The sequence below is a fragment of the Nannobrachium achirus genome (genome assembly GCF_963921795.1).
Source record: "Nannobrachium achirus genome assembly, chromosome: 12".
Taxonomy (NCBI): domain Eukaryota; kingdom Metazoa; phylum Chordata; class Actinopteri; order Myctophiformes; family Myctophidae; genus Nannobrachium; species Nannobrachium achirus.
The window spans coordinates 25955963-25979145 of NC_137832.1; the positions used below are offsets into that span (position 1 = coordinate 25955963).

The 23183-nt window shown below is 43.9% G+C and overlaps 1 protein-coding gene across 4 annotated transcripts in view; it reads right to left on the minus strand.

The window, feature by feature from the left end:
- fbrsl1 (fibrosin-like 1) overlaps window positions 1-23183 on the minus strand; it is a 529581-nt gene that overhangs the window by 18291 nt on the left and 488107 nt on the right. For all 4 annotated transcript variants that reach the window (XM_080739442.1, XM_080739441.1, XM_080739440.1 and 1 more), the window contains 5 exons: window positions 15489-16026; window positions 13232-13515; window positions 8197-8357; window positions 1836-1886; window positions 1080-1175 (listed from right to left, as the gene is read on the minus strand). In XM_080739442.1, the coding sequence (XP_080595568.1) occupies window positions 1080-1175; window positions 1836-1886; window positions 8197-8357; window positions 13232-13515; window positions 15489-16026 (1130 nt within the window). The remainder of the gene's footprint in view (window positions 1-1079; window positions 1176-1835; window positions 1887-8196; window positions 8358-13231; window positions 13516-15488; window positions 16027-23183) is intronic.

Consider the following 23183-nt stretch of genomic DNA (forward strand, 5'->3'; position numbering starts at 1 on the left):
GAGTTGTAGAATTGAGGATAGCTGTAGGCTAAACCACTAGGACTAGAGTTGAGAGCCGGTTTGTGCATTTAGTGCAGTGGTTCCCAAACTTTTTAGCTTGTGACCCAAAAGAGAAATTAACACATTCGCCCGGGACCCAAACTAGTGAAAATTGCAGACCTACAAGTTCACAACGCGTCACTTTCTTAATTATTATTATATATTTATTTATGGAATTTCTTAGATGTGTTAGTTTCATTGTTTGAATTTTATTAAAAGTATTATTATTTTTTTCTTCTAAAAGCCGGATGGGGGGAGGGGAACATTTTTGAAATATACATTTAATGTTTTGTAGTAAAATATATATTTTTTCTTTACTCGAGTCGTGACCCATAAAAATCACACCCGTGTGAACTGAGCGGTGGTTCCCCCCCCCCCCTTCCCCCCTGTGTGTGTGTGTGTGTGTGTGTGTGTGTGTGTGTGTGTGTGTGTGCGTGCGTGTGTGTGTGTGTGTGTGCCTGGTCTGGCCTGGCCTGAACAACAGCGCCCCTCCCTTAACATGTGTGGCCAGAAAAGGTTACTGCAGGCTACAGACAGACAGACAGACAGACACGCACGCACGCAGACAGACAGACAGACAGACCCACACACACGGCCACGTATAGGAGCGTTGTGACCACCGCTCAAAAATGTGTCCATGACCCACAAATGGGCCGCGACCGGTTTAGAGAGTACACATGGATGCTAATTAGAGTTCTCAGCGGGCCAGAGAATTAAGGCCCGGCCCTAACTGGGCCCTAACTGGGGCCGACTAGTTGGCACACATTTCAGGCCCTACCCTACCCTAAATGTCGGGTCGGGTTCGGAAAGAATTAGAGAACTCTATCACAGAGTAATAGTAATAAAATTATTAAAAAAAATACATTTTCTTTTTTCATTGAGCCCGAGGCCCTACCCGGCCGACTAATTATTAGCATACATTTTAGGCCCAACCTTACCCCTAAATGTCGGGTCGGGTCGGGTTCGGATATGGTCGGGTCCGGGCAGAATTTGAGAACTCTAATGCTAAAGAAGGGCAAGGTATACATCTAGAGGCTAACCTTGGGCTGGAAGGCTCCTTGCAGCGAGCTGAAGGGTCCTGAGTGTGGTAGCAGCGGGGGCATGCCTGGCATGGTGGGGGGGTAAGAGGGGAAGAACTGGGGAAGGAGACAAAACCAAAACTCACATCATAAGGCATGTGCACACACACACACACAAACACAGAGCAGTAGGCCTAGAATTATTTAATGCTTTAACTATGGAAAAACAGCAGATATACAAGCTCACAGCGCGGCACCGAGTGCCGCGCTGCGAGCTTGTAGATCTGCTATTTTTGAAAAAGTCGTGAAAATGGGTGCAAACATTTTGTAACTCAAATGTTGTTTCTGGGGGGGGGGTCCCTGGAACAAAATATTTTGAGATGGGGGTCCGCGGCCAAATACATGTAATTTTGGGGGTTCTTGACATGAAAAAGTTTGAGAACCACTGACATAGAAACTTTTTTCTTTTTTCTAAAAACCTTAGAAGGATTTAGATGACACTTACAGAAGCGGGTCAAAATATTCAAAGACCTGCACAAATTTTCACGATTCTTCAAAAATAGCAGATCTACAAGCTCACAGCGCTGCACTGTGAGCTTGTAGATCTGCTATTTGCTTATAGTTAAAGCATAAAATAATGCGTAATAATGTGTATAGGCCTAAATGGGTTAAAACAATTAAAAATAAAAGTTGTCATGGCATGTTCAAATATCATGTTCAAATATTTGATTTGCCAAAATGCATACAGCTGGGGAACGTTGAGTAAACCAGACTTACGTTTGAATGTCTGATGAATGGATTGTCCAGCTTGGGAGCGTATTTGTCGAACTAAAAGAGAAAAGGAGAGAGAGAGAGAGAGCGTGTGTTAGGGGAAATCACCAAAATCATCAACAACGTCAAGAAAAGCTCTTCAAAGAAAACCTGCATTAAACATGAACCTCCCATTATTTCTACATCAGAATTCCCAGAGCATATATCGTCGTTGTCGGGTGAAAACCTTGTATGTCCAAAAACCGCTCGTTTCGCATTTTTCATTTTAAAAATGATTTAAACTAGTGAAAACAGCCGATCTACAAGCACACAACGCCTCGCACTGACAATTTGGCCACTCGGGGGAACTGGCAAGACGAGGCAGAAATATGATTGTTCCAATTGACCGTACACACAGCAGCTGGCTATGTATGTAGAGACCAAACTCGTGGAAAAAAGGCTCAGTCAGGAACCCAGACGACGAGTTATATTTCTATTAGCTGGAAAATTTGCAGAAATGTGACGCTAATTGCTTGTGACTGCTATGGGGCTTAAAAAAGTTTTTTGTGTGTGTGTGTGTGTGTGTGTGTGTGTGTGTGTGTGTGACAACCCCTTTGCACTGCTATAGAGAGGAAAGACATGTATTGTATTTTTTTCTCTCTTAGTTGGGAACCGGGACTTCAAAGAGATTTACAGTCCAGCACAGGCCAATTTTCTCTTGCATAAAAACATGGAAAGAATATATAGAACCTTGTATGCGAACAGCCTGTCTTTTTACGAGTGAAATTGAATCGGCCCAGACCGCATTGGGTACGGTTTTGGGAGCTAATTCAGTACGGCGCAGCGTGAAACCGATATAACCTTGAAGGACTGAATCAATGTAATGAAACATTTTCTGGAGGGAGAGCCTGCGTCTAATAGAATAATTACATTTTGAGAATTTAACATATAAAAACCATAGCCTCATATGAAGTGCTGTTTCTGATCATGAGAGCCAGGACATGGGAATCTAGTTAGTAAATTGAGAAACAGGAGAGCAGGGGAGGGGGAGAGAGAGAGAGAGAAAGAACATTTTCCCTTGTATGAATGGGGACTTTGTGCATCTGTACGCGAGCCCAATCCTGAATCTATTTTGAAACGGGGCTAATTGCGACTGACAGTAACTCATTCCTAGTCGGTAAATACACAAACCATTTGCAGGTACTTTTTGCGAGTGTTTTTACAAAGCACCTCTTGGCAGGCATGGAGGTTTTTGGTGGTTTACAAAAAAAAAACAGTAAAAAAAAAAAGGGAAAATGAGCGGGTGCTATGAATCAATGTTTCTGTGTGTTTGTCTCCTCCTGTGCTTTAACTTTAGAAAAATAGCAGATATACAAGCTCACAGCGCGGCACCGAGTGCCGCGCTGCGAGCTTGTAGATCTGCTATTTTTGAAAAATCGTGAAAATGAGTGCAAGTCTTTGGATATCTTTGACCCGATCTTTGACCCGACTTCTAAATCCTTCCTCTAAATCATGCTGTTCTCAAACCTTTTCATATCAAGGACCCCCAAAATTACAGGTCTCCTCCTGTGACATGGGGCAGAGGAAGAGAAGGCATAAGGGCTTATGAGGGGATATAAAGTCTCTGGCTACCTGAAGACGGCTGTGGGAGACAGACGGTTAAGAGCGAGGGAGAGCAAGGGAGAAGAAACAGTGACTCAGTTTGGGTCGGGGTCGCGGTCCAGTGGAGCAGGGGACACGTTCACTCTCGTCTGCGCACAGGGGCGTCACAAGGGGGGGGGGGGGGGGGGGGGGGGGGGTGGGGAGTGGGACTGAGTTACTAGGGCCCAAGGTGGAGGGGCCTGTCTTTAACTATTGAAAAATACTTTTGAAAAGTCGTGAAAATGTGTGCAAATCTTTGAATATATGTATTTTTTAAGCAAACATTTGTAACTAAAATTTTGCCTCTTGGGGGGGTCCCTGGAACTAAATATTTTGATATGGGGGTCCATGGCCAAATACATATAATCTTGGTGGTCCTTCACACGAAAAGGTTTGAGCACCACAATTTTCAAGATTTTTCAAAAAATAGCAGATCTACAAGCTCGCAGCGCGGCACTCGGTGCCGCGCTGTGAGCTTGTATATCTGCTATTTTTCAACAGTTAAAGCACAAAATGTGAGTGAATCATTGTACCCAGGGCCCAGAATTTGGTGTGACACCCCAGTCTGCTGCGCTGCAAAGCGGTTGTAGCTGCAGCGGTGGTGGTTGTGGTGTCAGTGGCCCAGTTTGTGGGGGCGATAATGGGCCCAAATCAAACACAGACACCCCTGTGGGGGGAGGAACCGCCACGCCGGGCTTCTGAGCTCATTAAGCGGCTTTTCTCTGCCTTCTGAAGGGCTGGCCTGTTTAATGTCTGACACTAGGAGCGGAATACTGCTCTCTTTATGGGGCCCTGTAAAAGAAATAATAAAATAAAAACTTTGCCTCTATAATTTATGGCCCCTGTCAGGGGGGTTTATTGCAAACAGCTTTGTCTAATTAAAGCTCAATATTTCATCATATAACAATTAAGGATGCCTCCTTGTCCAAAGACATGGCAGGAGAGCGAGAGAGAGAGGGTGAGGGAGAGAGTGAGGAGTGGGGGGTGTTAGCGTAAGATGCTCCGTAATGCCATTTGGCAAGCCAGCTGCTTGAGGGCGTTCAACAATAAACAAATACAGAGGCTTCATAATTTCATTAATTACAGCCATTAGACAAGGGCTGTTGCATAGTTGTAATGACATGGGGCATCTAGAGAGAGAGTGCGAGAGAGGGAGAGAGAGAGAGAGAGAGAGAGAGAGAGAAACAGAAAAAAGTTCCTGGGTGTTTTATGCGAATTATGATGCATTAGCGAACGCATATTTCAACAATATTGCAAAAAGTTTTTATGCTCGCTCGAGGCAAAGAAGACTTTTCTATAAATAAATTATGTAATAAACAGAGCGATGGAAATGCATTTTGCCGAATAAACAATGAAATCGCTTTATTCTACATTCTGGGAACTTGTTTGCTTCAGTGCAGCTGATGGAGCTTCACCTAATTCACTTTTTTATGCAGTGCATGATATGTTCACTTAAAAAAGAAACAGTTGGGGAGGTTCATAGCAACAGTAAGAAACAAGTTGGAAGAGAGAAAGAGATGCATGATTCATCATAGTCGGTTCGCCCCTCATGACACATTAAAACATAACCACAACAATCCGTGTAACTCCTTTCTGTCTAAACAAGCATTAAAGAAAAATAATAACACATTGTTACCAGAAGGAGGGAGGAAGGGAGGGTGAGCAGAAAGGCATCGGTTAAGCATAAACACACTTTCAGTAAATACATTTGAGAAAAACTAAATAAATACAGACGGGATGGCTAGTGGTCTCAAATCTCAACAACCCAGCCAGAGACAGGGGAATGGGTGGTCAGGGGCAGGGGCAGTGGTGAGCAGCATACATTATGGGGTGAATAATGTCAGCATTAGCCAGGCAAGGAAAATGACCCCTTTCATCTTTCTCAAATGGAGGGCTGTGGAAAAGAATGAGCCGTCATGTCAAGATTGAACTGGGGAGGTGGAGAGGAGGAGGAGGAGGAGGAGGAGGAAGGGAGAAGATAAAAGCCTGTGTTTGGGAACAATCTAAATACTTATTTAAACATTTCCACACTTATCTGAACGCCGGAGCTTTTGATTTCTAGCGTACAGGATGAGGACAATCTTGGCGATCCCCCTAATGGGCTCCTTTTAATCAGAGGTCACTACGTGACAGATTAGGTCTATTAGGAAAAGAAAGCAGGGTTGGCTTTTTGGAGGTTGTTATGCATTTCAATGAATTAGTCTTAATTATTTACTTGCACCAGCAGAGCGTGCAAGTACTGAGTTGCTGTGCTGTCTGTATCCGGCTGACAGTACAAAGGCAGGGCCTTTAGCCAATGAGGGAGCAGCGTTCAAGTGTCGTCTCGTCACATACTCCACCGGGTACGGTACAGACAGCACCGATCATAGTACTTGCTCGCTCTGCTGGCGCACAAGTAGGACATATATGGCCACGAGTGCACAAGACGCAAGTTGGCACCTCAACGGCAGTTTTTTTTTTCTTATTTTATTGTGGGCTCGCCTGAAAGGTGAGAACACTATGTTATCCTCATTATTTATATAGTGAGTTCCGCCGCAAACAGTTCAAAGGCGAAAACACTATGGTTTCGTCATTATTTTCCGCCGCATATCGTGTTCCGTTAGCCAATGAGGCGCAATTGGTGGGAAAAAAAATCTGGGAATGGTGTTAGCTGGAGTATTGGTTGAGCTTCACATGACAGTTAGCACTCTGCAGAGTATAGTCACGAGCGAGCCCACACTGTTTCGTAGGAACAGTATTTCTATTTTATATTTTATTATTATTATGCTTCTTAACCTAGAACACCCCGGCACGCTACCCCGCCCCTCTGTGGCGATCTAATGGTTGCCAGTCTATGTGCCTGATGGCAGTCAAGGCACGGAAGCAATTACGACCATTATCAGAACATTTTGTGGTGATGTCATCTCCCCTTTAATCTGCCGTGAAGTCACTCAGCTGCAAGGCCCTGAATCTGTCACTGGCGCACGCTCTCACACACACAATGCACAAGGTCCTGGTTGAGGGTGCTTTTGTTCCTTTCTGTTTGCAGGCAAATAAGAACATTCAAAACCATTTAAAACACATCCATATGAAAACCAACTGAAAACCCTGCCTCCGGGCAGTCCCCTTTTGTTCACAGGCAAAACACTACACAGCAAAACACGTATGTCAAGTTCAAAGACAGGAAGATGAATGAACTGAATCAACTGTATAGGGTTAGGTTGTTTCTGGAATGTTTGGCCATGTGTTGGAAAAAGTAGCCAAAATATCATTGCTGTCGGGTGGAAATCTTTTTATGTTTTTTTCAGAAATTATCATTTTTTGCTTTGATGTTTGCTTTTATTTTATGCTTTGTCACATGGCAGTGTCACGCAAAAGTAGCGGAAATAGCCGATCAACAAAAAATGTTGCACCTAGAGACAGACTTGAAAGTGGTAAGGTCTGTGTATAGGCTTTATACAGTAACTATTTAACCAATGAAAAGCATTAGCAAGGTCTTGTGACTAAACAACAACAACTTTTTTTTCCAATTCCTGAAAAGTTTTGTCAAAGTTCCGCCCGACAAGTGACGATATGATGTATGAAGCATGACAGTTGGCGCTATGATCGGCAGTGAGTGTATGACAACGTTCAGGCATCTGGTCAACCTGTATGTCTGTTTAGATTAGAAGATAACGGCAGGCAATGGGCTGTGTAATCTTTTTTCTTCATCTCAGTGGTTGCACATCAGACGCAGAGCTACTACTGTAGCTTCTTATCGCAGCTGTCTAAACCTTCAACAGTGGGACAGCACATAGGCTAAAGAGCCCAAAACCAGTGTCTGAAAATGAAAATTATGTTATCGTTATCAACATAATAAAGATTTTGGATAGGAGGGAGAATTATAGTTTGTGGGGGAGGGGCGTCTTTGGTAGAGTCAGAGAATAAAGTAGGAGGGTGGAGTTGGGTGGGATAGTCCAGTGGTTCTCAAAGTGGATTCCAGGGACCCCCCCTTTAGGGGGGTCTAAATTGACCCATACAAGCCTGTAACTCTGACAGTGTACAAACAGAACCAAATGAACCCTGACGGGTCCATTTGGTTCCATTTTGTACACTGTCAGAGTTAAGGGGAGACCTTGAAATGTGAAAGTTTGAGAAACACCGGGACAGTCGATCGAACGAAGGGGGAGGAGGGGTGGGTTTGGCGTCGAGAGGGGCGGTATGGGAATTTGTCCTATGTTTTTGGTTTGTTTTTTTCTTTTTTACTATAATTTTAGTTTTACTTATCCTCACATTTCTGGCTTGCGTACGCACCATGGGGGGTGCGGTGGGCGGTGGCGGGGCGGTGAGGAAGGCGGCGGGCGAAGGGGGCAGACTGGCGGGGAAGGGCGTGAAGGTGTGCTGGTGGGTGTGTTGGTGCTGGTGCATGTGCTGGTGTTGGTGAAACTCGGCCCTCTGCAGGAGCGACACGGGGGCCAGCGGCGAGGCGGACGGCGGCGGCCCCCGGCCGCCCCCCCGCTCCCCCGAACTCTGAACCAGGAAGCGGTTGTTCAGCTCCTGCCTCAGGAGGTCATGCTCTGTAAGAAAGGAGAGCGAGTGGGACGGGAGGGGGGGGAAGAAAACCAAAAAAGGTGGGGGTAGAAAGCAAAATAAAAAAAAGGTGGGGCGGGGTGGGGTTGGGTGGGGTTGGGTGGGGTTGGGGACACAAGGAAAAAAAAACAAAAGAGGCACGGGCGCCCAGTCAGTCTTCACAACAAAACGTAGAGAGAGAAGAAAAGCGAATAGTCACCTGGCATTCCCTGTTTCTCCAGCTCATGCTGTGAGGGTTTTCTACGTGGGGACTCATTGGTGGTGGTAAGAGAGTTGCCTGTGACAATGTGCCAATCAGAATCCCCGAATGAGGCTGGCAATACATGATTGGTTGGTTGAATGATATCAACAGGCTGGTATCTAAAGATAAAGAGAGAACCAAGAGTCATCCCAGCAGAAAACGCACTCTTTCACACACACTCTCGCGTGCGTGCACATGCACGCACACATACATAGGGGTGGGCGATATGGAAAAATACAATATCACAATATTTTCCCAAGTTGTATCACGATATACGAAAAACTAGACTCTCAGGGTTCCTTTTGGGAGGTCTAAATTGGACTTCACAAGTATGTAACTCTGACAGTATACAAATTAAACCAAATGGGTTTCATTTGTATACCGTCAGAGTTAAGTGGAGACCTTGACATTTTAAAGTTTGAGAACTGATGTATTAACGATTAAACAGGATTTTTTACAAGGGTCCCTGAATTGTATCACGATATATACGATATCTCTGAAAAGGCATATCTTGGAGACATTGTATCGTCTCAACGATAATTATCACCATATCGCCCACCCCTACACGTACACACGCCGCGCATATACACACTCGCGCGCGCACACACACACACACACACACACACACACACACACACACACACACACACACACACACACACACACACACACACACACACACACACACACACACACACACACACACACACACACACACACACACACACACACACACTCGCTCTCTCTCCACAAGGAAGGCTAGCTAACCATAATAAAATAAAAGCTGATACGTCACCTGCACATCGCAAAAAAAACATTTGCTAATATAATACCCATCATCGCTGGAGACAATTTGCAGAGTGCTTTTGCAGTTAAATCCTTAAAATGTTCATATTCCAGCATGTTAGGGGAAGAGAAAAACTATTTCTCCTTCCATGATTGCATCCGAGAAAACTTTGTTCTCTTCTCTTTAATCAAGTGGTTGTTAGTAAAAGTTGCGAACAAAGAGAGCCGTCTCCAGCAGAGATGAGTTTCTCAAAAAGAGCCGTCACACAATGTTTGGAGAGTAACAATATAGTGGAGTTCTTTGAAACCCTTATACTGTCCTCTCTACAGCCATATCTACTATACTGTATATGTTTTGTTTTACTTCACAGTAGCCTATGTATTATCTGCAACACTTTTGTTAATATTAGCATTGTTGTGCACCACAGGGCCATTTATTTATTTGATTTGGGTTTTTCCAGATGTTGTCGGAAGCAAAGCACTGCTTCATCACACACGGCCGTTGCAGGAAAGTAGTGAAAACAGCAGATCTACAAGCACACAACGCCTCGCGGGTGCTTGTAGATCGGCTGTTTTCACTAGTTTAAATCATTTTAAAAATGATAAATGCAAAACAAACGGTTTTGGACATACAAGGTTTCCACCCGACAACGACGATATATTAGTTTGCCGCATGTGTCCAGTTGAATAGTACACTCAATTCATTAAGGACTGGTTCTGAATTAGAACATTGGAACTGATCCATCCATATATAGGTTTTGGAAACGGCTCCATAGTGCTGATCCAGTCAGTTCCTAGACACTTCTGGCAAAATATTTATAATAAAAAGGAAAAAGGCTCAGTTAATTACCCTCTTGTTTTCTAATAAACATTTCACTGGACAATTTGTTACCTACAAAATTAGTTTGACTGCCTATATTCTTTTTTTTTCACGTTACCTCAGAGAAACTTTTGGTGTGAAGTATGTTGAAGCAAGCTACAGTACAATTGTGGCTACATTTCTCTGAGGGACAACTTTCAAGTAGCAGCGCTACTATTACAGCTTGTAATATAAGCAAGTAGCTTACTGTAGCTGGCTGTATTTTAGCTGTATAGTAGCTTTGCCTATATAATTTATGTATTTATCTACATAGTAGCTTTCACAACAGCGGCCATTGCATTGGTAAACATTGTGCAAACATTCTGTGACAGCTCTCCAAAGTCTGTTGTGTACTGAAGCCCTTTTCCAGTGACCTCATATCCATTTGCAGATTTTAAAGTAAGTTAAAACCCATCACTGCGGTAATTATTGATTTTCTGTTCTCGCCAGTCAAGATAAGCTTCAGGTTGCAGCACGTGAATCAAGAATTTGCAGATTTTACAGACAGATTTGTGTTTTTCAATTGGCAGTTTAAAGCTATTAGACAATTTGTTCTGATAACAAATTGTATGTTATAAATTGTCCAAATGGTTAATGAGGTCACTAGAGGAGTCTTGAGCTACTGTACAGCTTTGAGAGAATGACATTAATTTACTGGAAGAACATTGAATTAATATGCCAACTCTTTAGCAAATAAGCACTCTAATAAACACGAGCAAAAATAATGCCAATGAGGCACGTTGTGAGCTTGTAGATTGGTCTTTCCACCCAAGACAGGCACGAAAGCGCAATGTTGAAGCACTTTGACTGCAGATATCCATGGACACAGCAGAGCAGGTCTGTGTGAATGTGGCCATTCTGCTGCTTGTTTGCAAGGCGGTATTCATTCTCAACATGAATACACGTATAAAAGCATCCTTCAGGTGGGGATGGATGCTCTATTTGGCGTATATGGGACTGTGAGTCCAATATTGTAAAATAATGATAATAATATTCAAAAAGAATATTTTCAAAATAAACTGCCGGTGTCTCATACGATTGCTGCAAAGCCAAGTTCAGCCAAGTTGGTCATATCGTCGTTGTCGGGTGGAAACCTTGTATGTCCAAAACTGTTTTTTATTCGTCATTTTAAAAATGATTTAAATTAGTGAAAATAGCCAATCTGTTGTTGTTGTATGCTTGTAGATCTGCTATTTTCACTAGTTTTGTGCGACAGTCTTGATGAAGCAGGGCTTTACTTTAGGAAAAAAACATACACATTTGGAGACAAGAGGTTTCTGCCCGACAGTGACGACATACTGGAGTGTAGAAACGGAAATACAGTCTGACAGAGGAGGTGAAGTCGAGGAGACAGACATCATTCCTCACACAGTGGCAGAATGCCTAGAAGAAACCTACAGTGTCTTGAACATACAAGAACACCAGTGATGAAGACAGATTCATTCAATGGCGGCTAGAAAAAGCGCTTCACAAATGTCTAGTGTTTAGTGCTCAGCAGTCAGCACGCAGGCTTAAGTTAACAACCTGTAAGCCCTATGTGATACCTCATTGTATGATGCTGTCGTGCAACAAAACTAGCCAATCTACAAGCTCACAAGGTGTAGATCTTCTATATGTATCCATTGTATATCCAGTGTGTAGATGTTTAAACAAAGTGAATGTACTTTAATTCATAAATCATACTGTAGAGCAGGGTTCCCAAATTAGTTTTCTCCAAGGGCCGAATCATGTCTAGGGTACCAAGCCGAGGGCCACAACATTGCAGGGGGCGACAGTGGCGTTCCCGCTACTCCAGCGACAGTTCAGATATCGTCGTTGTCGGGTGAAAATCTTGTATGTCCAAAACCGTTCGTTTTGCATTTGTCATTTAAAAAATGATTTAAACTAGTGAAAACAGTCGATCTACAAGCACACAACGCCTCGAACCACGAGGCGTTGTGTGCTTGTAGATCTGCTGTTTTCACTACTTTTGTGTGACAGCCTTGTATGATTTGCAAAAGAACGTACAAATTTGGAGATGCAAGCTTTCCACCCGATAGACGATATACTAGTGTTGTTGCTGCTCTTGTACCACCATTATTACTGGGGTTGGTGTGGGCCAGACAGTAGCCCCCCGCAGGCCGCAAATGGCCAGCGGGCCGCCTATTGGGGAACCCTGCTGTACAGTATTGATTTTGGGTTATATTTTTCAATAACAGAGACAATCCATTTTTGTTTTTGGTGGAGTTTAAACAAATGACTTGAATTGGTTTAGGAACTGTTTTCATGTACATAAATGCAACCGACTGCTGCCACTGCAGGTCCCCATAATTCTGCTAGTTTTCTACTCTGACACGTCATCATTTCATGTTTCAAGCCTATATCAGTTCATAGTTTAGACCAGGGGTTCCCAAACATTTTTGGCTTGGGGCACCCCTATAAATATTTTTTTCATCCGAGGCACCCCTCCATTATTATATTCCTAATTTTCACTCCCAGCACCTTATATCTATAGCATATTTTAGTGATTTATGTTGCGAGGAAAGCGAGATAATAGCCATTTTGGTTAGAACTGACTGAAAATAACTTTGTACTTCAAGTTTAAAATGATACTAAATATATTTTTAAATGTCCAAATAAATGTCAAATATTATCAAATTGTCTCGCGGCACCCCTGGAGTGCCGACGCGGCACCCCAGGGTGCCCCGTCACCCACTTTGAAAACCCCTGGTTTAAAACCCATTCAGGCCTAGAATTATTGAATGCTTTAACCAGTGAAAAATAGCAGATATACAAGCTCACAGCGCGGCACCGAGTGCCGCGCTGCGAGCTTGTAGATCTGCTATTTTTGAAAAAGTCGTGAAAATGTGTGGAAATCTTTGAATATATGCATTTTCAAAGCGAACGTTTGTAACTCAAATTTTGCTTCTGGGTGGTCCCTGGAACTAGATATTTTGAATGGGGGTCCGTGGCCAAATAAATATCATTTTGGGGGTCCTTCACATGAAAATGTTTGAGAACCACTGACATAGTAGTCTCTCAAGAACAGGCTAACTGAGCTCCATTTAAGTGAAAAGGATTAGAAGGATTCAAAAGACACTTATAAAATCGGGTAAAAATTCAAATTTTCACGATTTTTCTAAAATAGCAGATCTACAAGCTCGCAGCGCGTGAGCTTGTATATCTGCTATTTTTCAATAGTTAAAGCATAAAATAATGATACACAATAATGTGTACCCCGTTCTATATCAGTTTGACGACGAGAGTAAGAACAGGACAGTATTCTGGGTCCTCTGGAGAGCAGCTCCACTACAGTGTGTGGTACTACAGTGTGTGGTAGTGAGGTGGTGCAGAATGTTGGGTGGGTACCTGGGTACGGTGTGCCAGCAGGGTGATGATGCCCAGGGACCACGAGGCTGTTGGTGGGTAAGGTTGGCGGCGGTGGCAGGGTGGCAGGGGTAGCGAACATGGCCGAATGGCGGTGGGCCTGGCTCCTCAGGGAGGAATAGTGCGAGGTAGAGAGGCTGGCTATGGAGAGGGGCAGGGCCGGCGGGGCCGGCGACGGCAGCCCGCTGAGGTGGTGGTGGTGGTGGGGGTGGGGGGAAGGGGGCAGGTGGTGCTGTTTGGGGAGACCCACCGGGCTGTTTCTGTGGCTGTGGAAGCAAAGGAAGGAGAGACGTTAACATGGTGCTCCGCACATCTTTTCCTTTTCTTGTTTTGCTATTGTTTGTGTTGTTTGTCTGTTAATTGCATTTTTCTTTTGATTAATGTTTTACTTTTTCTTGTTCTATTCATATGTATGTCTCTAATTTCATGTTATGGAAAATAAAAATAATTGATAACAAAAAAAAAACATGGTGCTCCGCACAGACTAACACTGGAAATGTCAAAACCTCCTGTCAACTCTGTCTTGTCAAAAAGTATTGTTCGTGCAGAAAAGGTTAATCTGCCATTTGGTCACTTATTATTGGTGAAATATATTTTTTTTATCACATATTTTCAGACCATGTTCCAACACCAATATTTGGGGTGTTTCCCTGAAGTTCTGAACTGCCTTCACTGAATGTGCTAATCCATGCTTCATTTTATAGAAGTATCTTCTGAATTCTGTTGTATTCTATGCTAGTCTGGTCAATTCAAATACTCCTATCTTGGAGATCACTTGACTAGCGTGTTGACGACTTTGTCATTCACGCGGTGGCCATCACTACACCTCACCCTTATTTCTTTATTTTTGTGTGGATCTGCACTGATCTCAGAAATAGCCCCTATGGAATCCTCAAGACTGAAACCAGTCCCCAGGACTGAGAACTTTAACTCCTGATGGCAGTATTTTCCTATAAATAATAATAATGACCTTATAACTGCTTGATTTATAACAGTAGGTTTGCTTTTATGCTTTGACTGTGTATTGAGCCAATACACTGCAGTGTACAGCAGTGAAGTGAAAAACAGGCAATCTGAGAAAAATAGATTTTGAGAAACCAGCAATCTATGCTCTAAGGCTTTTAATGCCTGAACTGCTGTAAGACAGTGTGGGTTGCTGTATAGAAACCACGGAGGATACTGTACTGTATCTGTAAATGCATTCCTTTCCTTTTTCCCCCTTTCATACTGATGTATGCCTTGAGGCAGCAGTTCATAATACCACTTTACAATGACCTTCAACTGTATCAACCATTTCTGCATTAGCCCTGAAAAAATCCATCGTAAATCATTTTGTGTATTAGCTTGTGTTATCAACCTACAAAATACATAACTGTGTATAAAAGTACACATTTCTACTGGAACATCTTCCTAATACATGACATACGTGTACAGCACAAGGATGTAAGAAAATCATATTTATACACATCTGCATTGCATTGTTACACACATGTAGGTATGTAATGGTTCGTAAAATCCTAAAACAATATTATTATGTATTACAATCATTTTAATTACCTTAAATATGTTTAGTTTTTTGTCACATTCCTAAGCCAATAATTGAATTACAATAAATGTACCCCCATTGCTTCCGGATGGCATCCGGAATCAATGGGGGTACATTTACTATAATCAATTTTTTGTCTTAGGAATGCAACAAATACATACAGTAGAAGTCTCTATGGCATGAGTAAACAATAGAAACATTTTCATTTTGGGGGTGAACTACTCCTTTAATAGACAGATTAGTATACTGGAATAAGGCCATTATAAAGTACACTTTATAACAGGGTTCCCAATTAGTTTTCCCCAAGGGCCGAATTATGTCTAGGGTACCAAGCCGAGGGCCACAACATTGCAGGGGGCGACGGTGGCGTTCCCACTACTACAGCGACAGTTTTCATCGTTGTCGGGTGAAAATCTTGTATGTCCAAAACCGTTCGTTTTGAATTTATAATTTGTGCGACGGCCTTGTATGATTTGCGAAGGAAACATACAAATTTGGAGATACGAGATTTCCACCCGACAACGACGATATACTAGTGTTGTTGCTGCTCTTATACCACCATTATTACTGGGGTTGGTGTGGGCCAGACAGTAGCCCCGCGCGGGCCGCAAATGGCCCGCGGGCTGCCTATTGGGGAACCCTGTCATAGGGCAACAACCTTTTTGTCTTTAGAAAGTCTTTAGAAACACCTACTTGATGTCGTGGAGGCTGCTGTATTGTAGTGGATGGTGCACTTGGTGGCCAACGACCGGCCGCGGCGCGTGGTGCAGGGAGGGCGGCAGTGGCCGCGACTCCTGGTGGGAATGCAGGTGGGGGTGAGGAGGGTGGGGAGACTGAGGGTGCGGGAGCGGGTGGGGGTGAGGGTGAGGGTGGGGGTGGGGATGGGGATGGGGGTGGGGGTGCGGGTGGTGCTGAGCCCTCAGCAGCGGAGGGGTAGGGATGGAGAGAGGCGGCAGTAGAGGCTGCTGCTGCTCCCGCTTGACGTCGAGCGGAGGCGGGCTGGGAAGGCGTGCCCGGGGAGGAGCCTCGACAGAGGGAGGCGGGGCGGACGCCGCCGCTGGCGCCGGGGAGCCCGTGGGGGCCGAGGCTGGGGTGGGGCTGGGCGCCGGCGGCGCGAAGGGCACCTGGCCGTTGTTGTTGCTGCTCTGCTCCTGGCTGCGCTGGAGCCCCGAGACCTTATTGGCTGAGCTGCACGTCTTGGATTCAGGACTCCTCTCATTCGTCGGCGCAACTGGAGAAAAGAGACAAAAGAAAACGTCAGTGAAGGAGTCTATAAACTTGTTTGTTTGCGTCGTGTCGTTGGAAATGCATTTGTACTTTTTGGGACACTTGAGAGAGATAGGAGGGAGGGCTTGCCCAGAGCCTTGCAAACAGAGAGAGTCGCGACACTCCCGTTCACTTCATGGGGCCAGGTCCTCTACGCACATTCTATCTATTGCCGTAAAGTGACAAAGCGCGAACCGAAAGTTTCCAGAATGCATTGGAGTATACTGTATGAGGCCAAAGTGACAATGAACAACATGATCAGCGCAGTTTCTGACCCCGCAGTGGCAGAACTCTGTTGTTTCTATGGAGCTGGGGTTGCAATGTCAAGTACAAATACTGTAAATTGTATTTACAGAATAACTCATCAAGTATCAACTCAAAGGTTGATACTTTGATACTTTACAACATGTACAATAATACAACCATACAGACATATTGTAAATACTGAAACATTTTCACTTCTTTTTCCATTAAAAAAAAAGTTAATGTTAATACAAGTATCAATTATTAATTAATTTACAGCGATTGCTAACAAAATAATCAGGATTATGGTTTTAGTCATGATAATGCTCTTTCGGGGCACACAGTAATTATTAGTCATTTCAGATTGTGTCAAGGCCACTTTCTGGTTTGATTTAACAGGAGCTGATGCTAAAAGGAATAAGATAATGGATGTATAATGAACTCCATTTGGAACTGCATGTATCTAGCCCTTAAAGTCCTAGAATAATGTTTGCTTGAAAAATAAAAAAATTGAAAAATAGCAGATATACAAGCTCACAGCGCGGCACCGAGTGCCGCGCTGCGAGCTTGTAGATCTGCTATTTTTGATAAGTCAGAAAAACGGGTGCAAATCTTTGAATATATGTATTTTTAGAGCCAACATTTGTGACTAAAACTTTGCTTCTGGAGGTCTCTGGAACTAAATATTTTGAGATGGGGGGTCCGTGGCCAAATACATATCATTGTGGGGACCTCGACATGAAAAGGTTTGAGCACCACTGCCATAGAAGGATTTAGAAGACACTTACAGAATCGGGTCAAAATATTCCAAGACTTGCACAAATTTTCAAGATGCGATGTGAACTTGTATATCTGCTATTCTTCAATAGTTAAAGCATGTAATAATGCGAACCCGGTCTTAATGGGCTAGGGGACAAAGCTTGGTTCTGGTCTGGTGTAACATGCCCCCCCCCCCCCCCCTCCCCCCGACCACCACTTTGTACTGCTGCCCCGTGTCTTCTGCCCAAGGTTCCTCTCTCTCTCTCCTCCCGTCTCCCTAGGTTTCATTAAGTGCTTAATCAGGTCATTTTCATGCTTGACTATAATCAGATGATCCAATTTCTGCCGGCGATCTAGTCGGTATGAATAAATCACAGCTAATTAAAGTTAAATGTCGGAGCCCCCATTCAGGGCTTTGCTGAGCACACAATCTGGCATGAAATAATTATGTTTCAATTGTGCTGTGAGGAGAGATCGCGGCCCCTCATCGTGGCCTTTCTCGCCACTGCGCCTCTCTCTCTCCTCTCTCTCTCCTCTCGCTCTCCTCTCTCTCTCCTCTCTCTCTTCCAGATCTTTCGGGGGATTTGCAAAGCCACGGCAAAAAAGACTTTGAACTAGGCCACTTCATCTTAAGCGATTCAGAACGGGTACACATTATTGCGTATTATTATTTTATGCTTTAACTAATTAAAAAGAAATAGCTGATCTACAAGCTCACAGCGCGGCACCGAGTGCCGCGCTGCGAGCTTCTAGATCTGCTATTTTTGGAAAAATCGTGACCGATTCTATAAGTGTCTTTTTGAAGGTTTTTTGAAAAACCTATGTTTCTATGTCAGCAATCTGGCTAGCCATCGTAAAAAAAATCAAACCTCGGTTCGAAGTGGAGCGGTGAATCTGAGCAGCTATACCCTGTGTGTGTTGCTAAATGCCTAAACTGTAAACTGTGCCTGTGAGTGAGTGGTGAGTGTGCCTGGCCTGCACAAAACAGCGCCCCTCCTTTAACTAGTGTGTTGTGTGTGGCCACTCAAGGTATTGCCCAGGCTACGGACAGGGCCAGCCAGCCACCCACCCACCCAGCCAGCCAGCCAGCCAGCCAGCCACATACCCACGGACATACCTGTCTATTGGGAGCGCTTTCACCGCTCCAAAAAAGATCCTTTTCACTTAACTGGAGCTCAGTTAGTCTGTTCTTGAGAGACTGCTACAGTATGTCAGTGGTTCTCAAACTTTTTCATTTGAAGGACCCCTGTATTTGGCCACGGACCCCCATCTCAAAATATTTAGTTCCAGGGACCACCCAGAAGCAAAATTTGAGTTACAAACATTCGCTTTAAAAAATACATTCAAAGATTTGCACGCATTTTCATTACTTTTTCAAAAATAGCAGATCTACAAGCTTGCAGCGCGGCACTCGGTGCCGCGCTGTGAGCTTGTATATCTGCTATTTTTCAATAGTTAAAGCAATGAATAATTCTAGGCCCTAAATGGGTTAAGCAATTCATCAGGGGCCCTTTCAGCCGGGTGAGAAGCTTTTTCACGGCCCCGGCATTCCACAGAGCAGCCGACGTTTTAGGAGCTTAGCTTGTTGCACTTTAATGACTGTAATTACATGACCGCTTGTACCAGACAGATGGAAGTGGCGGAAAATATCGCCGCATCGCCAAGTGTTTGTATTTCCTTTATTTTTTTTAACAATGAGTCATTAACTCTTTGAGTGCCAGCGCCCTCTAGGGGCCAAAGAATGCCAGCGCATCTCTCATAGGCGAGCGCTTTAGCTTCCAGGACTTCAGCTTCCAGGACCTCACGTGCTCACGTTCATGCACGGCATGGAAATGTCCCGGATGAAGATGCTAATAGAATGGCTATTCCCATTTTGTCATCTAAAAGATCATTTTTGGGCGATTTCGCCGTAAATAAACCTCGCGCCGCTTTCCTAAAACACAAAAAAGAGATATAAGCCTTTAAAGATGCGGCCTTTCATTGGATTAGGCGGAGATTGGCGATTGCGTTCGCAAATTACGGCCGGCCGGGACGTTGTTAGCTTTCGGCTAGTAGCTACAAAAATCAGGCCAGGCTTCAGAAGGCCTCTTATCATTTTATTCATTTAATTAAATAAAGCCGAACTACTTCGGGATCGGCACACTCGTGTACTCATCGGAAGCGGCGCCGAACATCGGGTGAACATTGGGGAGCTCAAAAATGTATTTTAAACCATTTTTAATGGAATATATCGTCGGACAGAGTAGAACGGCTAGCTGGCTAGCGGCTAGCGAGCCAGGACCACCCACGACTCTACAAGCAGCTCAGGGTAAGTGAATTAATAAAAAAAAGATTGTATTGGATTGAAATAAAGCCGAACTAGTTCGGGATCGGCACCAGATGAGTTAAGTACTCGTGATGAAGAAATCACCCGTTTTCACCATTCCTTGAATATCAGAAAAATAGCCTGCTTGAGGAAGACCTCAAAGACCGCAGGGCTTCCAAGAAATTCAGTTTGAGGGAAACGGTAATGACGCAACACGACGACCACAACAATACAGACGTTAAGCCACTGAACTTATCAAAAGCTGTCAGCTGTGGAATCGTTTAACTATGGAAACATCACTTAATCTTCAGCAGGAACACAGATAGTAGGGGATGAGGAAGCTTGTGTCTACAGATTGGGGCCCTCTTATCTGCTCCTAATCAACATATGTAACCACTATACTTTCCTCTCTTTTCAGCTGTTGAAGAATGAACCCAACTTCGTGGCTGAGACAGGAGAGTTTCATGTCTCACTATACCAGGGGTCTTCAACAGGGGGTCTGGGACCCCTAGGGGGTCCTCATAGTTACTACAGGGGGTCCTTCAAATCTTTGTGTGATAAACCTTTTTTATATTAACCACTTGAACCCTAATGCCCATATTCTGAGAACTTTAGACAAAAATAGCCGATCTACAAGCTCACAACGCCCGCAGATCGTTGTAGATCGGCTATTTTCAGCAAAGAGGTTTGGTGTAGAGGGGAAAAAAGAGCACACTAAGTACAGAGTGAAAGGTCAAGTTTATCAAGTATTGACGGTTCAAGTGGTTACATATCTGATAACACAAATTGACATCTATCCAAAATACACTGATGATTGTGCTGTCAAACGATGCAACTATATGGAATCTATGAAAAGGTTGGGGGTCCCTGCTTCATATCTCTCTCAGCTAAGGGGTCCTTGGCCTGAAAACATTGAAGACCCCTGCACTATACTGTATAGTGTATATGTATACCGTATGTATGTTGTTGCCTCTATGGTGCAATATAATACAATATTATATGATATAATGAAAGCATGGCATGAAGAGACGTCTACACCACCATACAGTAACAATGCAGTATAAACAAAACTGACTTCTACGATGCTACAATGCTACAACTGTATATAGAATGTCTGCAGATTAGCTGTGGGCTAAATACACTCAGGGGGGACTTCCACGCTTGCTACCACAACACTCAGTACTAGGGCCCAAGGTGGAGGGGCCTTCATTATTTTATAATTTAGCTATACAAGCTTGCAGCGCGGCACCTTTGAAAAGTCGTGAAAATGTGTGGAAATCTTTGAAAATATGTATTTTTTAAGCGAACATTTTTGTAACTCAAATTTTCCTTCTGGGGGGTCCCTGGAACTAAATATTTTGAGATGGGGGTCCGTGGCCAAATAAATATCATTTTGGGCGTCCTTCACATGAAAAGGTTTGAGCACCACTGACATAGAAACATTTGCAAGACTTGCACTCATTTTCACGATTTAAAAAAAATAGCAGCTCTACAAGCTCGCAGCACGGCTTGTATATCTGCTATTTTTCAATGGTTAAAGCACAAAATAACGCGTAATAATGCGTTCACGGGGGGCCCGCAGTGAATCCTTGTACCCAGGGCACAGAATTCGGTGCGACACCCCTCCTTAGCAGCCACAAAACACAAACCCCCATCATGTGTGCTGCTCATCCTCAGCATGAACAAAAACAAGACGAGTCCAGAGCCGCTGCTATTGAAGGCAGTAAGAGCTGGTGTCACACAGGCTGTGCTAATGGGATACCCAGTCCCTATTAACAGCCAGCCTAATCTGTCAAGGATCCTCACACCAATAAAAAAACACACCAATAAATGAGGCGGTGCAGAACGTTTTTTTTCGTGATTTTTTTTTTAACTCCACTCCCAAATCTCAGCCATCACATTTTTACAGGGGAATTGGGGCTGGGCCGAGGTGTCACGATTTTCAAATGAATTTCTGAGGTCTCGGTCTTATATGGAGCTACAGATTTATAGGTGTCTGGAATACAGATGGAAGAGTCAGGGCTTTGTCTGCGCGAAGGAACTGAAGAGAAAAAGAAGATGGGAAGGAGAGGAAATGAGGATGGATGGAAGGAGGGAGGAGGGAGGAAAGACGAGACAAGAGGAGCGACGAAAGAGACGGGGAGAGAGTGAGAGAGAGAGAGAGGCAAATATCCAGTCAAAATGTCGCCCTGGGCTGACGTTGCCGTGGTAACCTGCTCTCCCAGACACAATGCGAGGCGAGTGATGGCGTTGGTTAGAAACCTGGTGTTACATACAGCCAGTGGCGTCAGTTCAGCAAAAGCCTAAGGTATGGCAACATGACTGGTGTACTGCAGGCGCTGCGACGCACCAGTCATGTTGCCATACCTTAGCGACAGGCATGATGAATTTATTTTAAGAAGTACATTTTATTTGTTTCCCCTGGTAGCCAAGGTTAGGGCTGTCACGATCGTTGACATTTTACATGACGATTAATTGTCACTCAAATAATTGCGATTAACGATTTAATTGCGTTTTTTGTCGTTGACAATTACATTTCTGTTTGGCTTGTAGGCTTTGAAGTTGCACATGGCAGATATGACACATAACCTAAATATACAAAGAAACTACTGACATATTTGACAACTTTATACTTTAAAAATAACATTGATAGTGGATATAGCCGATCTACAAGCTCACAAAGCTTGTAGAACTGCTATTTCCACTATTTTTTTTAATGCTTGAATATGTGAACATTTTTCAACATGGAAACGATTATGACAATTATGACAAAATAATTGCGATAAGACGATTGGGAGAGAGACCTTTCTGCAGGTCTTTCAGTCCGAGTATATCAAAGGGTGTGTTCGGAAATGCGCACCGGGTGTGTGCTCAGTGTAGTGAGTGCCTAAACCTAACCCTAACCCTAACCCTAACCTTAACCTCAGTAAAACTATGCCTAAACCTAACCCTAACCCCTATCCCTAACCACACCCGGTGCGCATTTCCGAACGCACCCTTTGATACACTCGGACTGAATCACCTGCGGAAAACACTCTCCCAAGACGATTATGTAATAATAATTGTGACAGGCCTAGCCAAGGTATGGCAGCTGCCATACCTAGCCGTACCCAATTGACGCCTCTGACAGCCGCCCACCGCCAACCAGGAAGACAGACAGAGAAAAGCTTCTAATGCTCATCGCTCATAGTGGAAGCCAGGCCACAGCGATGCAGCAGGGAAACGTAATGATGATTCTAATGGGCTCTAATGGGGACAGACCCTGACCCAATGCATCATTAAAAATCTACTCCAACAGCCAAGACATACTGTACACACAAACACACGCTCGTAAAAAAATGTACATACACACCTGCATGTCGTCGTCACTGTCGGGCCAAAACCTCGTACCTCCAAGTTTCAAATTTGTACGTTTTTCCACGAAGCAAAGCCCTGCTTCATCATACAAGGCCCTCGCACAAAAGTAGTGAAAACAGCAGATCTACAAGCACACAACGCCTCGCGGTGCGAGGCGTTGTGTGCTTGTAGATCGGCTGTTTTCACTAGTTTGAATCGTTTTAAAAATGATAAATACAAAACGGTTTCGGACATACAAGGTTTCCACCCGACAACGACGATGTGTGCACAGGATGGCACAGGTCCACGCGAAATACAGATACACGCAAATACAATACAGATGCATAGTTACGAGACACAGCAGCACTCATGTGTGTGCGTGCGAGTGCACACAGACACAAATAGAAATATAAAACAAACTTAAATGCAAAGATGTCCTGAATATACCGACATTATGCAAAACACAACACACGCATAAA